General features: G+C 31.3%; 2 protein-coding genes across 2 annotated transcripts in view; one reads left to right on the forward strand and one right to left on the reverse strand.

Moving 5' to 3' along the window:
- The first annotated feature begins 6,693 nt into the window (after nucleotides 1-6,693).
- Nucleotides 6,694-11,007, forward strand: LOC21403717 (probable serine incorporator). The gene is made up of 12 exons (XM_024174158.1): nucleotides 6,694-7,098; nucleotides 7,431-7,504; nucleotides 7,908-8,067; nucleotides 8,171-8,195; nucleotides 8,298-8,387; nucleotides 8,638-8,809; nucleotides 8,905-8,978; nucleotides 9,541-9,610; nucleotides 9,807-9,878; nucleotides 9,962-10,095; nucleotides 10,472-10,545; nucleotides 10,688-11,007. The coding sequence occupies exons 1-12, from the start codon at nucleotides 6,882-6,884 to the stop codon at nucleotides 10,735-10,737; spliced, it is 1,212 nt and encodes a 403-aa protein (XP_024029926.1). The 5' UTR covers nucleotides 6,694-6,881; the 3' UTR covers nucleotides 10,738-11,007.
- A 1,063-nt stretch (nucleotides 11,008-12,070) lies between these two features.
- LOC21403718 (O-acyltransferase WSD1) overlaps nucleotides 12,071-16,634 on the reverse strand; it is a 5,005-nt gene continuing 441 nt past the window's right edge. Inside the window, exons 2-7 of the mRNA XM_010090553.2 lie at nucleotides 15,502-15,712; nucleotides 15,209-15,310; nucleotides 14,570-14,685; nucleotides 14,206-14,415; nucleotides 13,493-13,633; nucleotides 12,071-12,229 (exon numbers count right to left, since the gene is read on the reverse strand). Of these exons, the coding sequence (XP_010088855.2) occupies nucleotides 12,071-12,229; nucleotides 13,493-13,633; nucleotides 14,206-14,415; nucleotides 14,570-14,685; nucleotides 15,209-15,310; nucleotides 15,502-15,712 (939 nt within the window). The remainder of the gene's footprint in view (nucleotides 12,230-13,492; nucleotides 13,634-14,205; nucleotides 14,416-14,569; nucleotides 14,686-15,208; nucleotides 15,311-15,501; nucleotides 15,713-16,634) is intronic.

Genomic DNA, 16,634 nt, shown 5'->3' on the forward strand with positions numbered 1-16,634 from the left:
AATTTATCATTACTTTGAGTAAACGGGATTTGAAGAGCATGCATTTTGCATCCAATTTGGCTCACCCTATCATATATAGAAATGTTGTTGTTATTGTTATTGTTATTATTAGTCACATTTTGAGTCAAACGGTGAGCAGTATACTATATACAGCTGTTCTCCTCAATATTCTCACAGATTATACGTACATTTTAGAAATTGATTTCAAAAGATGAGATATAATATTACATACTTCTGCTTCGACAAACATCAATGAGACACGTGATATAGCAAGTGGGTAGCACTATATATTAAGTAGACGTTTCGGTTACGGATTTAAAATTATAATTTAGAATCATTCTTGGTTTATGTGTATTTTTTTTTTAGAGAAAACACTATAACGAATCACGAATTATGATTCGAATCATAACACGAATTCTCATACCAAACACCCTAAGTGACTTTCTCCTAAATTGCTAATCACGTAGGTAAATAAAATGATTTAAGGAATGAAGAGTACAAATTTCTTTTGCTTAATTAACAGGGTGTCAATATCTAATCGGATGAGTCTAAAGGTAATTGCCTTACATTATTAACCATTTTTTACTCAAATCCATGCATGGTCTCAACCGGCATTATGATTCTAAGCAAAAAATTATTATTGTCTGTGGGTTAACCTAGCATGAGTTGTCAAAAAGATTATATGTCCCCCGACACTATATAAAAAGGGGAAAATTGTGGAGATGAGATTCAAAAAATAAGAAAAAAAAAGACACGATATACTAAATCTTTTTTTTTTTTTTTTTTTTTTTTTTTTTCCAGATATTCCTACGCACTATATAAAAACGGTAGTGATGTAGTTAGTTAATACAACTGTTGTATCTCAACTGTTGAATATTAGTTTTAGATTTGTACAGTGAGATTCATTATTATTTCCATATGCAAAAATTTAAATTAGGTGCTATTGCCTTCTAAGTATATGCACTTGTCTCATTTTAATCTTGATATTCCGATTTAGGGGTCTAGCAGCCTTGGTTTTTGAAATACTTGGGGGCTGTTCGGCAGCTATAAAAACTCAAAAAAAAGAAACTCGAGTTATAACTTTATTCAAGTTCATGTTCTTTTAAGTTTGAACTGGAGTTTAGGATTAAAACTCGAGTTTAAGTTTTCCCTTCAACTCGAGTTCAGAAACTCGAACTCAAATTAATGAACATTATTTTTTCTATTCTTAAAAATGCTATAACTTTTTTGTTTTAATTTTGATTGAGATGATTTTTTTTCTATACGTTGATAACGAAAAGACGAATAAAACCCCACCCATATACCCTATTAAAATTTTCCATCACCACTGAGTTTTTATTAAAATACTATATAAATACAAATTCAAGTTTTGACTCACTCAAACACAAACTCAAAAAATTCTTATCCCAAACCATAACTCAAATGTATACAACCAAACACAAACCCAAGTTACAACTTTAACTCAAATTATAACTCAAGCTCAATTTAAGATCTTCACTCAATAATGCCTAACTCAAAAATGCAAAAGAACAAGTTTTGACCCTTCCACGTAATACAAGGATCACACTACTAGAGGTAGAGAACAAGTACATGAAAAAGTTTATTCGAAAAAGATAAACAAAAAATCTAGATTGGACGAAACAAATTTTTTTTTTTTTTTTTTCAATATACCCATTTTTTCTTTTTTATTATTCTATCCTCATTAAAAACCCTCACATGTCATTTTTGTGCCAAATTCGTTTTGAAGACAGAAAATAGTTTATTAATGGAGATATCAAAACCGTGTATGTTATAAAAATGTTGGAATAGCTAAACTCTAATTGTTCATATTAAATTAAAGCAATATCACAAAATGCAACCTTCGAGGCCAATCATAATGAAAATAATTCAATTAACTAGAAACAATATGATACAAACAACACGTCTCTTCAGCTTAGAATATTCATATGCAATAAGAACTATATATATATATTATCTTTTTCTTATAAACAATTACACATAAAACGAGCTACATGGAGAACTAGATTTCTAAAATAACTCCCAAGAAAATCTGATGGGATCTAAATTTCTGCAGGAAGAGTGGGAGAGTGCACATACGTGTAAATATACATATATACGAAAATATATATATATATATATTGATATACATACATACATATACATGTGTGCGTATAAATATATAACCTCCAGAAAATCTGTACGTAGCAGAAGATATTAGGGAACCGAAAGATTTGTATCTGATTTTAAGCACATTTTTGGAGCTGTGCATCTATATATCTATATCTATATATATATATATATTATATCCCGTACACCCATGCTTAGGGAAATCATAGCAAGTGTGAAGGAACGAGAAAAATTAAAAATGGCCCACTATTATAATTAGAAGAGAAGAGTAGAAAAACACAATTATATATGTTTGAAAGCATGCACTGAAAGAGTTCTGTTGGCGTGATTCTCAATCATCAATGAGCCTCTCTCACTCTCTCTCTCCATGCAATCAATCCAAACACCAACCAAAACCCACCATCGCTTTTATAGCGAACTGTACGACCCAGAAGTTACCAACCAATTTATTATATACACACAATAAAAATAATTCTATGTTCTCTGTTTTTTTTGTTTTTTTTGTCTCTTTTTCAGTGTTGTATTTTAGTCTTAATTAATGTGAAAAGCGCCTAGCATAATTAAGAAGAAGATAGAAGAGTTTAGAAGCAGAAAAATAGCATCCAGGCTTGCGATGTTGGTCCTATATTTTATATTTGTGTTGTTTTATGAGATGTTTAGTTTATGGATTAGAATCATGTGATTAAAATTATTTTTTATTTATGTGTATTTTTTGTGAGAAATAGCGAATCATAAATCATAATTAAAATCATAGTTTGAATCCTCAAATCAAACATCTCCTTAGTTTCTATACTCTATCCTTTTTTCTTTTTTGACGCATTTAATTCCTCAAACGTAACTTTTTTGTAGCACGTTGGCCCTTTTTTCCATTTCCATCCAATTTTCCAGTAATCACAAATTGGTCCTCAATATTTTTTCCTTGGCATTTAAATCACCAACATCCCATTCCGTTGCAATCTCATTTTTAGACAGTACATAGCCAATGCATTGGTCAATGTCAATGTTATATTTGACCAAAAAAAAAAAAGTAAAACATTGTAACATTTTGACATAGATTATATTTTGTGATCCAATAACTAATGATACTTCAAAATTCAAATGCCGTATCTAACACTTTTACTTACTTATTTTAAGTTGTTGAATTTATAATATATATATAGAAATTAATTTTAAAACAAAAATGAAGATGTTGTAATTATTAGAAGTGAAAAAGTTCAACACATTAATAACTAGGGAGAAAGAGCAAAATATGCCAAGACTTGAAATGAATTAAAATTAATAGGCTAATAGTTTACATAAGTTAATAAATAGGCCAAATTACTGTTTACGTCCATAACTTGTCTGGTTATGAACCATAACTTGACAAATTATTGTCCATAATTCATTATTTTTGTCCATAACTTGTCTGATTATGAACCATAACTTGACAAGTTTGTCCATAACTTATCTGGTTATGAACCATAACTTGACAAGTTATGGCCTATTAATTTCTATAACTAAAAATTGACCTATATACTTCCTTAAGCTTTTCATATTGACTTATTTTCTACTATTTCCGTAATAACTAATAAACAATTATATACAAGAAAAATTTAGCTAATATACTTGGTGCTAAATTTTGCATCAATTCTACTATATGGCAACTTTGATATTAGACATCATTGTATAGCTAGGGCCTAGGAGAGTGTTTCTTAAAAAAAAAAAAAAATCCAAAATCCACCATTAGCATTGTACGACCACCATTAAGAGACCATGTGCACAACTTTGATACTCTTTCAAGAATAACTAGTGGAAATATTCTCTCCTCATCAAAGAGATTAATTGCCTTACAAAATGGCCGAATCTAAAGTTCAATGGCATCTAATAATGCTAGTGGACGAATAAAAGAGAGAAGGATATGCTGCATATTTTAATGTGTGGATTTTTTTTTTTCGTTTAATAATGTCAAGAATATCGATTCTAATTTTTAACTCTTATATATTGTGAAATGTGAGTAGTTATCTTCATATTGGTGTATATTTAAAATATTATCATGTCAATTAATGATAAGAGGTTACGTTATGGCTTATTTAACTCCCCACGTATGTGTCATAACGATGTAAGTGGGTGAAATTGCAATGAAAAGGGGAGATCGGAAATTTAAATGAAAAAACAAACGGTTAACAATACAAATAAAGGTTGGGGATCATAGTGCAAATAAGCTTTTTATTTTTATTTTCATAAAAATACTCCTTGTTGAGGGTGCACATGCAGAAAACAGGTGATGGCTTAACTATAAAATTGGAAGGAAAATGAGAAAAAAGGACTTACATGCTACAAAATAATAACATTGAGGCATGAATGCAATAGAAAACATAAATAGGAACCTAAGTGCATCACGAGTATAACGTTAGGAGATAAGGATTAGCTGTGAATGTATGTGCGTTATTTTGCTAGCATCCCACGTTACCCGTAAAATGGGAGTCACGACCACCATACGTGGTGTCTTATAAAAGTGGGTGGAATTGCAATGAAAACGGGACGTTAAGAATCTAAATGCAAGAAAAAAAAGTTTAGGACCAATTTGCAACACAGATAAAAGGTTAGGGACTGTGTTCAAATGTTCTCTGTTCATTTTTATCAAAATGCCCTTCGTTAAGATGCAGTGCAAATAAAAAAGGTGATGTCCCTTCAATTTAAAAAAAAAAAAAAAGAAGGTGATGGCTTAACTATGAAATTGGAAGGAAAATGGGAAAAAAGGAATAATGGGTTGCAAAAAAAAAAAAAGTAAATTAATTTGCAGAAAAATTGTATTAGAGATGATTGGTAAATATTTACTGCTATAAATTCTCCAAAAAGAATTGAAAAAAAAAAAAAACTTTTTTCTTTTTGTTGAGAAAGAAATTAGAAAAAAAAAACCTTGAAAGATACGAATTTAGGACTGTAACGGAAACAAGAAGCTTACGGCGGGAAAAAGAAAGGGAAAGCATAAACACCAAAGCAAAACCTTGAGAAAGCAATCTCTCTCTCTCTCTCTCCTATTTCTCTCTCTCTTTCTTCCGTCTCTGTGTCTCTCTATCATCTGTTGGTGTATAAGAGCTAGAAAGGAGACACAAAACTCTCGTATAAACAGTAAAACATCTTCTCTCTTTCTTTCTATATAACTTCACTTGGGGAATATTTTTGGCAATAAGAAGATCATTGAATATAAAGAACTGGGAATCTCTTGAAGCCTCTGATCATATATATATATATATATTCATTCTTCATCTTAGGTGATCTCAAGGAGGCACTTTTATAATTCCTTCAAAGTCCAAAACCAAAACAGAAGAAGAAGAAGAAGAAAATATTCTCTCTTTAATTTATCAGTAAGTGTTTTTCAATTATCTTCTTTAAATTTCTCCAAGTTCAAAGCTTTTGAGTAGTGTTATATATTTCTCTCCCTAATTGAATTTCTGGGTAGATTTCTTTAGGTGAGTTTGCTTTTATTTTTTATTTTTTATTTTTTTTGGTAATGTGGTGAGTTTGTTGCGAGAATTAGGGAGAACCTTTGCATTTGTTTGGATGAGTAATAGGAAGGCATTGCTAGATTCTCCACAAGTAATGAAAACAAAAACGACAAGTCGTTTTGATGGAAATATTAAATTCGTTTTTAATTTCACCCCTTTTTGTGGCACTAGAGAAATGAACCCTCTAGCTGACCTTCTTATGTAGGCTTACTCTCCTTTAGTTTAGCTAAAACATGAGATTTATCTAAACTTTCTCTCTTACTTACTGAGATATTTTCTCAGCAACCAAACAATTGGAATAGATTAAACAATTCCCCTACAGTTTCTTATTATTATGAAAAAGAATCATGTTGCTTGCATATAATGGCTCCCCATTATATACAACTTTTTCTGCTCTCTCTCTCTCTCTCTCTCTCTCTCTCTCTATCCACGTTCAACGGGGAGCCAACCATAAATCCCTTCTTCAAAAAGTGGCAGAATTCGAAATACCAAAATTACCCATTCTCTACACACAAACAATCACATTTAGCTCCGGAATTATTTCAAAACTCAGGGTCATAAATATGATCGGACCTTAAAGCTTAAAAAATGTTAAAAAGAGTTCAGCATATGATATTCGGGTATATAGAGGACACTTGAGTCTGAAGAAATTGCTGGAGCTCGCACGCATTCCAAGGCGCGCAACAAATCTGTGAAATTTGGTCATTTGGGTTTCTATTTGTCAATTTATTTAGTTAAAAAAAAGTGTGCATGTGGGCCCAATCCAACCAAAAGTGCTTCAGCTCAACTCGTCAAAAGATTCACACCTGAAAAAAAAGGCTGAACTCGCTATTGCGTGCAAGCTTATTATAGCTTCTTTCCTTGCAATTCATTCTAATCCTCAAAAACAGATCCAATAATATCTTTAATTTTGGAAATTCAGATATACTCTCATAAATCATAATATACGGTGTTATTACTGTGGCATGTGCGTTTTTATTGGTTTTATATTATTGTTGTGATTCATGTGAGATCATATATTTATATAACATATATTTTTTGTCCAGGTATATATATATATATATATGTATATATTGAAAAAGATGGGATTTTGGGCATAAACATGTAGAGATTGGTCGAAAGAAGAATGAAGAAGGTCCACCAACAACGAAGCAATAATGTGGCAAAGCACATTTAGCAATGTTGGTGGGTCTCAAATGATTGGATTTGGAGAAGAGTTTCTAATTTAAGGAATATTAATCTCTTTGGAAAAATTACAGTTAAAAAATGGAGAGCAGTAGAGAAAACAACAGCTATAATAATGATTATGAGAGACGAGTGATTTTCAAAGAAGATTCATGGTTTAGGCAATGGTTTAGTCAATTCAGAAATGGGTCAAATCCTTGGATGGCTAGATATGTTTACGCTCTCATGTTCTTGGTGGCAAACTTGCTGGCATGGGCTGCAAGGGATTATGGCAGAAGTGCCCTCACTGAGATGGAAAGTAAGTTTTAATTATTTCTCTTTTTTTTTCTCATTCCCCTTTTTTTTTTTTTTTTTTTGGAATTATTGTGCCTTTTGGTTGGTTATTTTAAACTTTTGCATTTTCTGTTTTAACACATTTTCTGTTTTGCTATGTTTGTGTTGGTTTGTAAGTTTTAGGATCATGACCTGACTGAAATAATGTACATTCATAGAAAAAGTTGAACTTAGTTGGGACAAAGAAAGCTCTGTTGATATTTCTATTATGCTTTTGCAATTTATTTAAAAATATAAAAATAAAAAATAAATAAGAGAAACCCCAAATGTGGTAACAGAATCTGCATTTGAATTCAGGATTAAAAGGATGTGAAGGTGGGAGAGACTGTTTGGGTGCTCAAGGCGTTTTGCGTGTGAGCTTGGGTTGCTTTGTATCCTTTTCAATAAGTTGAAATTGAAATCTAGTTATATATGTTCTATTTCATATTGCCCAGTTTTTCACACACAAATTTTATTTTATTTTTTATTTTATTTTTTTTTTATGGTGACATCTGCAATTTGCTCAAGTCAACCAACACTTGGTGGGCATGAACATGAAAACACAAAGAGACATATATTGTTCTTTTATCAACATTTTTATAATCTCTCAGATTTGATTTTACAGATGGTCATGTAAAATCATGAAAAAGACTACATATGTTCATGGGAAGTGATGGTCAACACTTTGCGGATATACTATGAATCTAATAGTAATAAGCCATACACTAATAATTGTACAATATTCAGTTTCTTTCCTTAATTGGATCAAAAAGTAAGCCTTAACATTCACCTTAGACATTCTATATCACTATGTTTTTAACAACAGTTGGTACATCAAAGTTGAGTGAGCGCAGAAATACATGGCAATCTGGATGGTGGTCTGTTAAAATTGTCCTCTGGGTTGTTTTCACAATCATTCCCTTCTTACTTCCTTCTACCATTATTCAGCTCTATGGTTAGTCTTATCTTGATTTCTTTCTTTTTTACCAAAATAAATAAATAAAATAATACATCCCAATATGGTCCTTGACGTTGTTTATTCATTTATTTTTTGACAGGGCAGATTGCACACTTTGGTGCCGGGTATCATTTAATCCTGAGAGTGATAACTTTATTCATGTCTAAAACATTTTGCTTTTCAATCTTGCTTATCCTTGTTTAAGGATTTTTATTATTTGGTTTCAGGGTATTTCTCCTAATTCAGCTTATAAGCGTAATCAGTTTCATTACATGGCTTAATGATTGTTGTCAGTCAGACAAGAATGCAGAAAGATGGTAAGTAAGACATAGTTCAAACATCTAACTCATAGTTCAAACATCTAGCTCGTTTTCTTTTCTGTTCTCCTCTAAACATAATTGATTTGCATTGTAAGGTTAAATTGGTGACAAATTTGTGATTTGCATTGTAAGGCTAAACCTCATTTTGTTATGTTGTCTTTTTGTTGCTAACTTAAGACAAGTTTATCTGTGATTTTTTTTCTATTTTTAATATGCTGAGTAATTTAGATTAAGATTTTTACTGCAGCCAAATACACGTGATGTTACTTGCGACGGTTGCGTACGTCGTATGCATAGTGGGGATCATCATGATGTACATTTGGTATGCACCCGAACCATCTTGTCTCCTCAACATTTTCTTCATTACATGGACACTTGTGCTGCTCCAACTTATGACCAGCGTTTCTCTCCACCCGAAAGTAAGCTTTTAGCCACCATTCTCTGCCTTCAAATAATTCATTCTTGCTCTAGTACAATTCGATATATAATTCCCGAATTTTCACCCATATTACAGGTGAATGCTGGCATCTTGACTCCAGGACTCATGGGTCTCTATGTGGTATTCATCTGCTGGTGTGCCATTAGAAGGCATGATTTCTTATCTTTCGACATTTTTTATTTCATGTTTTTGATAATTTACTTGGTATATCTACAAACAAATATGCACATGCCGTCACGTCGATATCTTCTTGCGCCTTGGCCTCCTAATGAAAATTGGTTGCCCACAAACTCTGAGACTTGAAAATAAAGCATTTGTTGCTGTTGTTGTGTTGTTTTTTTTTTGGTCTTATATATGTTTTGTGCCTTTTGTGGGGATGGAGAGATAGTTTAAAAGTACAAGAATTTTGGACCATATTTCTGTGGCTCATTGCTTACTTCTTGACTCAAATCAAAGTCAAGAAAGTTAAGAACAGCCCATGAGAGGATTTCTCACCTTTAACAACCTAAGATTTGCCTGCAACATTTCTTGGGCCATGTTTTGTAAAATGCCACCTTGTAAAGCTGAATCCTTTGAATAGAAGATATATGCCTGTTTTTTTTACACTATATTGAGCAGAGGAAAAAAAAAAGAAGAAGATTGTTGTAGAAAATATATTCACCTTGTCATATTCTCTCACATCATATATGATTTATTACTTTGATGTTGCAGTGAACCAGCTGGGGAAAATTGCATCAGGAAGGCAACAGTTCCAACTAAAACAGATTGGCTTACCATCATAGTAATGTTTGATTTCGTTTAACTTATTTGAAGAATTCAAGTGCCTACAATTTTCTTTGTTATCGAAATAACGAGTTTTAGTTAGCTTCTGCAACCGGATCCTCCAAGATGATCCGATTTTTCTAGATGTTAAAAAGACTAAACTATATTTCCTTTCCTTTTCTTCCTAAGATGACAATGACTCATTTTGTGGACAGAGCTTTATTATTGCCATACTTGCAATGGTCATAGCAACGTTTTCAACAGGAATAGATTCTCAGTGTTTCCAGGTAATTTGTTCTACCATCAGAATACTTCTTTTTAACTTATTTATCAACATTTCAACCAAAACTAAACCTGAGAACAACTGCAGTTCAGGAAAGGCGAAACGCGTTCAGAGGATGATGTTCCATATGGTTATGGCTTTTTCCATTTTGTTTTTGCTACCGGAGCTATGTATTTTGCCATGCTCTTGATTAGCTGGAATCCCCACCATACCATGAAAAGGTTAGCTCGTTTTGGTCCCTAAAATGGTTGCCACCAACAAACCTCATCCTTAAAAGTGATTAAAGCAAACCCTTTTCAAACAATGTTCTGTTCATAACTTTTATAATCATTCTGTCCAACTTTATGAATATCTCGCATTTAAAAAAGGTGAAATTATCACAAATTACCACAGATTTTTTTGACCATTAAGAGATCGACGTGTTAGACCCTGTCAGTCCTTGTGTTATAATCACTAAGTTTCAGAATTGACATGTGAATTTATGATTGACTAAAGTACGATAATAATCAATGGTACTGATGAGTAGTATTATTCAAACATCGTAGTCGAGAATGTGACACGTACCTGAAATTTTAAGTCATTTCCAATTTCCGACAGATGGACAATTGATGTGGGGTGGACAAGCACTTGGGTCAGAATAGTGAACGAATGGCTTGCCGTCTGTGTATATTGTAAGAACCTCTTCCTTCGAAAACTACAAATATTGCCATCATCAAACTATAATGTTTTCATTTCTCGAATAACAAACAAGACTTGATTTTTTGTCTTTCACTGACAATTATTAACTAAAAGAGAATTTGTTGTATTTTGTAGTATGGATGCTTGTGGCTCCTGTAATATGGAAGTGCAGACAAAACAGCTGAATCCGTATAAAGCCCAAAGGAATAAAAACTTGTCTTCTTTTTCTCCATTGCCTTGTTCATTTCTCTTCCACTTATGAATCCAACACGACCAAAATGTGTTATGATACGACTCGGGGACAAGAGCAACTCCTGACTTGTAATACTATCAGAAAGAAGATCTCCAGGCTTCAGCTGGGTCGTGACAAAAAGAGTTCAAAGAACAAGATTCATACACAAAATTATACGGTACTTGGAAGATGAATGTCGTCATTTGTATACATCAGTGAGAGAGCACATATCTTAGAGTACTAGATAGTCATTGAATTTTAAATGCTGATGATTAATGTATCTTTTTTTTTTTCATTGAAAAATTAAAGAAAAATGCGTTAGTTTCAAGGTTTGGTGTGAACATTCCACTGTTGGCTCGGTTACAATGATGATCAAAAATGTAATTTTGTCCTTAAAGTTGGATAATAACATTTCCATCATGGGGTCATCTGATCATTTTTTTTTTTTAACAAAAAATTTGAAATAAACTTAATTGCTTAAATTCATTTGAAATTTTCCAAATTATTTCAATATCAGGTTAATTTTGTGGAACTGTCCATTTCATTTGGTTTGCTAACACAATTTTCAGTTGGGATGATAAACTAATATCAAGTTAAACTTCTGAGATGAATTGATAAACTAACGGTTAATTCTTCTTCTAAAAGTTTTATAAGCTATTACGAAATGGACTAACAATAGCGCTTTTATTATACAGAAGAGAAAAAAGAAAAAAGAACTTTCGCATGGAGAATTATTTCCATACGCTTGTGAGAATTATGGCGGTCAACTTTAAGTCATCAATATTATAGACTTATCGACCACTTTATGTTTCCTGAAAATTTTGGACAGAGCAACATTAGCAAATGGTCTCTGAAAATAGTTAACTTATGACAGTAATTTTCAAAATTTAGAGGCAAAAGACATAGAGTCTGCTTGTACTTAAACTGTTAATTAACGCACACACGTAAATAATAATCCATAAATAATAAATTATTAGATAACAGTTATATGATTATTAATAAAGAGAATAAAAACAATACTACAAAACACCGGTGGAGTTAAGTACCGCTAATAGAATGTTGGTCCCATAATATGAGGCTCACATTTTAAGGGGTGGTGTTTTACACTAGTGGTGTCTTTAAGCATGTTTTTCAAAATTAATATTGCAAGCTTCCAAGATAATGTGACGGTTCAGTACTAGTTCTCCTATATATTTCCTTAACCTCTCAACGCTCAAAGTTTACACATAACAATCTCATCATAAATTTTGAAGTCCAATTTATGGTAGAGTAGTTCCATATCTTTTTCACTTGGCGAGTCCTTTTTCTACGACACTGTTTTTAATAAACTTCAGCGATTCAATAATATCGTCACATAACTGGTGGGGATCGGGAATAGTGTTCTCATCTACTGAGAGAACAACACTCATCTTGTTCATATAACTTTGCATGCTAACCATTAATTCCTGCAATTAACATACAATATACAATAGTTAACTGAAATAATTTAATAATTAGGTGCTAGGTGATTTAATTTGTAGTGAACGTTTAATATTTGTCACAAAATACGGCTAAATATTTGTGATTATAATGTATAGGGGTTTTTCTTTTTGTTTGTTTTTTGCTTCAAGATATATAGATTTGACATCACTAAAATTGAGACGTTTATAGGACATATATTAAAGGATAAATTTTATTTTTCTCCCCGAATTTTGGTATGTTTGTCATTTTGTCCCCCGATTTTTAAAAATTAGTTTGTACACCCCATAAACTTTAAAATGTTATTAACTTTGCCCCTTATGCTAACTTTATTAACGGATTTTATGATGTGTCAGTTAGTGGAGGTGTAGTTTGATGGATTATTTCATAAATGTCCGCTGAAGTATGTACCTTATTTAGAAATGTCACCTGATCTATAAAAACATATCAAAATACCCCTTAATCTACGTAGAACATAATAAAATAACAATTTTGTTGAAGCCATAAAAAATTAATTAGACATATTAAATTCTAATCAAATCAATGAAAGTGATTAAATATTTAAAAATAATAATAATAAAGATAATAATACTTTACCTCAGAAAAATTCAAAAATTAAATAAATCAACTTTTTTTTTCAAAAATAAAATACCCAAAAGAAGGAGGAAATTTTTTTGGAAAACCTACCTCTTTGCAATATTTATTTAATTTTGAAAAAATTTCCCATTTTCTTGTTTTGATTTTTGAAAATATTTAAAAAAATAGTTGATTTATTTAATTTTTATTTTTCTTTGAAGTTTAGTGTTTTTATATTTATTATCTTTTAATATTTAATCACTTTTTTTATTTAATTGGAATTTAATTTTTTAATTAATTTTTATTATGTTTTCTATAGATCAAGAGATTTTTAGATATGTTTTTAATAGATCAGGAGGCAATTTTAAATATGATACTTACTTAGGGGACGTTTATGAAAATAATATATTAAACAGAAGGGACAGAGTTAATAAAATTTTCAATGTTTAGGAGGCAACGTGACAAAGATATTAATATTCGGGGGGCAAAAGTAAAATTTATCCTAAACTAAATAAAGGAATAATTTTTGCGTAGCTTATCAACTTTATCGCTGAAAAATGACACAAAGCTGTAAGCTAGATCGTTGGTTATTAGGTTGGTGTAATGAAAGCAATAAATATTAGAAAAGAAACATTTTCAGGAAGTGAGAAAAAGAGATCTTTATTACTACTCACATTTGCTTGGCCGCCATAGGTAGTTGCAGCGAGGTAAGCCAATGGATGACCGTAAAAACCAATTTCCTCGAGTGGTCCAACTACATTGGGGAAGGCCAACGTCGTGCTGGTGAAAAGTCTTAGGAAAAGAGAGCTTGCTGGCTGTTATATATAAACAAATAATCACTAATCATTCGATTAGCTTAGTATATGCATATAATATATATATATATATATATATATAGATGGAGTAACGATTAAATACATCCCATATATACATGTAACTTGTATAAAATTCATAATTTTGAGATTGCTCCCCAACCTCTTCTCTTACTATCAATATATACTTCAATACTATTTTATGTTATCAATGGTTTTCCAAGTATTGTCATATGTGCATCCGTCTTTGAACTGTACTATATAAACACTATTAGAAAGAAGGGTAAAATTAGAGTTTTGCCCTTTTTAGAGACGATTGATATAACTATTTGCTCAAGATTTAAAGTCATCAAGAACATAATTTAACAACTGAAAAAGGGTAAATTAGGCAGATCAAGGGCTAGTAGTTATTTTGTTGCACGCATGTAGTTATTTTGCTTAAAAAGGTCTAGAGTATAGACTTCGAAACAAATAATAGTCAGTTTTATCTTCACTCACTTGACATATTTCGTGTAAGTTATGGTAAATAGTCAACTCAAAAAATGGAAACAAAAGTAGTAGTGTTTGGTGCGTACCTTGATGCCGAAAAACTTGAAGACGAATCCGGCGACGCCGGAACTGCAGAGAGCTTCAAGAGAATGCCTTTTCCGGTCACACATAGCCTTGGCTTCACGAATGTCGTCCAACGGATCGTCTCTTAAGCCAATGCTCAAAGGAAGGATGACAAAACCAAGCCAATTTCCCCACTTTGCTTTTGTATTCTTCTCCATCATATCAGCTAAAGCCTTTTATATTATATCATGTATATGTGTGTGTATATATATATGTATATAAACATATGAAAATGTGTATGAATTTAAATATATGAAATTAATTTAATCTGTAATCTGATCTAGAGAGTAAATTAATTACTGCCACATGAGATAAAAAAAAAATTACCTGAATTCCTGGTGATGGCCTGATGTTGATAAACAAAATTGATCTTACGCGAATTTTCACAGGGAGATTATTTTTCTTCCCCGTAATTCCTTTCTCAATATTCTTGCTCTCAAAGCCTAGGGAAAACAATATTACAAGGAAATGCAAGCTGGCTTAGACTATTTCATATTATTGGAAAAATATATTTTTTCGAAAACTTTCTTTATATAAGATGCTGCCTTTGGTTTTGGAAATCTTTCAAACTTACTCCTGAAATATTACTTAAAAGATAATTTATTATCTATCCAAGTTTTTATTTTTATTTTTTTTAAATAAAAAAATCACAAATAAAGTAAAAAAATTAAGAACAAATTGAGTCATCTGTAAAAAATATAAATCACCAGCTTACCATATCTTCTATTAAGATATCTAGATAAACCAGCTTGTGTGACTCCCAAAGCAACATCATTTATAGTCTGCAGGAGAACATACATCTTTAATTAAGATAAATAATTAGCTTATTTTACTGTGTGAAATTTATAAGGTGTCAAGTAGAAACAAAGCACACCCCATTAGTACTTTATATTATATAAAAAAAATGGGGGCATAACATTTTTATGGCAAACTTTTGGAAGATATTGAAATTTGTATATGTTGTACCGTGTTCATTGAAAACTTTGCGTCGTGGATTATTCTCACTAGTGCTTGTGATAGGACCTTTAATAGGGGTTTCGCTGTCTTTGACAAGAACCAAAGCTGTCGCTATAAACATCAAAACATCAACAATGCTATTCCAAAACAACTTGAAGTTCCACCAAAGCCCAAAGAAGAACTTTGACAACATTCCATTGATATTGCAAATAGTATTTTTATTATGATTCTTACGTTTGGTAAGAGGATTCATACCATAATTTGAATCATGGTTTATAGTTCGTTATAATATTTTCTCTCACAAGCGAGAAAAAGTGACATAAGAGATATGCCATCACCAAGAGAGTGATGAATCCTAAATATTCCCACACTTTCAGCCATGGAAGTGTTGACATTGAGAATATGGAGGTCCCAAAGAGGCATCGACTTGTCTATGCTGGTTTTGGAAAGGTTAAGGATGTAGTCTTCAACAAATTTGTCAGCTGTCTCCACATTATAAATAGCTAGGTCCACCTTAGGAATTATAATGTGCTTGTCCAAATCCACAGAATTTGTTTTGACCCATTTCTCATCTTTCCGCCACTTTGCTCATCCACAACCTGTGAGTTGGTTTTGGAAATGAATTATCAAAAAGTTTGTCTCCAACAAAACGAAATAATAATAATAATAAAAAAAGAGTCAAATTCATTTGAGGTCTCCGGACGACTTCTCTCTCTAAAGATGATTGCTATGAAATCTATCAAGTGTCTCAAATTTAGCCGTTTAGTAATTTTTTATTAAATTTTTGAACGGAGTGTCAAAATGTTAGTAGATATAAATTATTAAACATTGAACATGAGTACAGGGATTTGAGGAACGAATTTAGGATTTTTTTTGTTTTGTTTTTTTTTGTTTTTTTTTTTGCAGCAATTATTCTTGTTTGAGTTCATTTTTAGATGAAATTATAAGATTGCCCATCAGATATAAAAAAGTTTTGTAATTAAATGTTAGAGTGTACCAATATAGGTAATATATAAAAAAGTATTTTTAAGTATTTTCGAGAGAAAAAAAACGTATTTAAATAATCATGTTTTTGTCATATTTATGACGTTATTCTACGTCTAAAACTGAAAATTCAACGTCTCATTGGAAAATATAAGTGAAAGATATCATAAAAATTACCAAATACTGGCCCGGCTAACTTTTTAAGATACATGATGGATGAGATTAGCAAACAACTAGTATCAAATATATTTAAGGAAAATTAGTGCATCCCAATTAAGTTGACATGTATTAACTATATCCCACATCAAGCTCCTCGATAATAATATAAGAAAATCAAATCAAATACAAAGTTTATATATCCAAAATTAAAACCGCCAAAGAGACATAAAAGGTATAAGAACCCTAGCACAAAGCTAAAAAAAAAAAAAAAAAAAAAAAAAAAAAAAAAAAT

Source organism: Morus notabilis, unplaced genomic scaffold, assembly GCF_000414095.1.
Source record: "Morus notabilis unplaced genomic scaffold, ASM41409v2 Scaffold625, whole genome shotgun sequence".
NCBI lineage: Eukaryota > Viridiplantae > Streptophyta > Magnoliopsida > Rosales > Moraceae > Morus > Morus notabilis.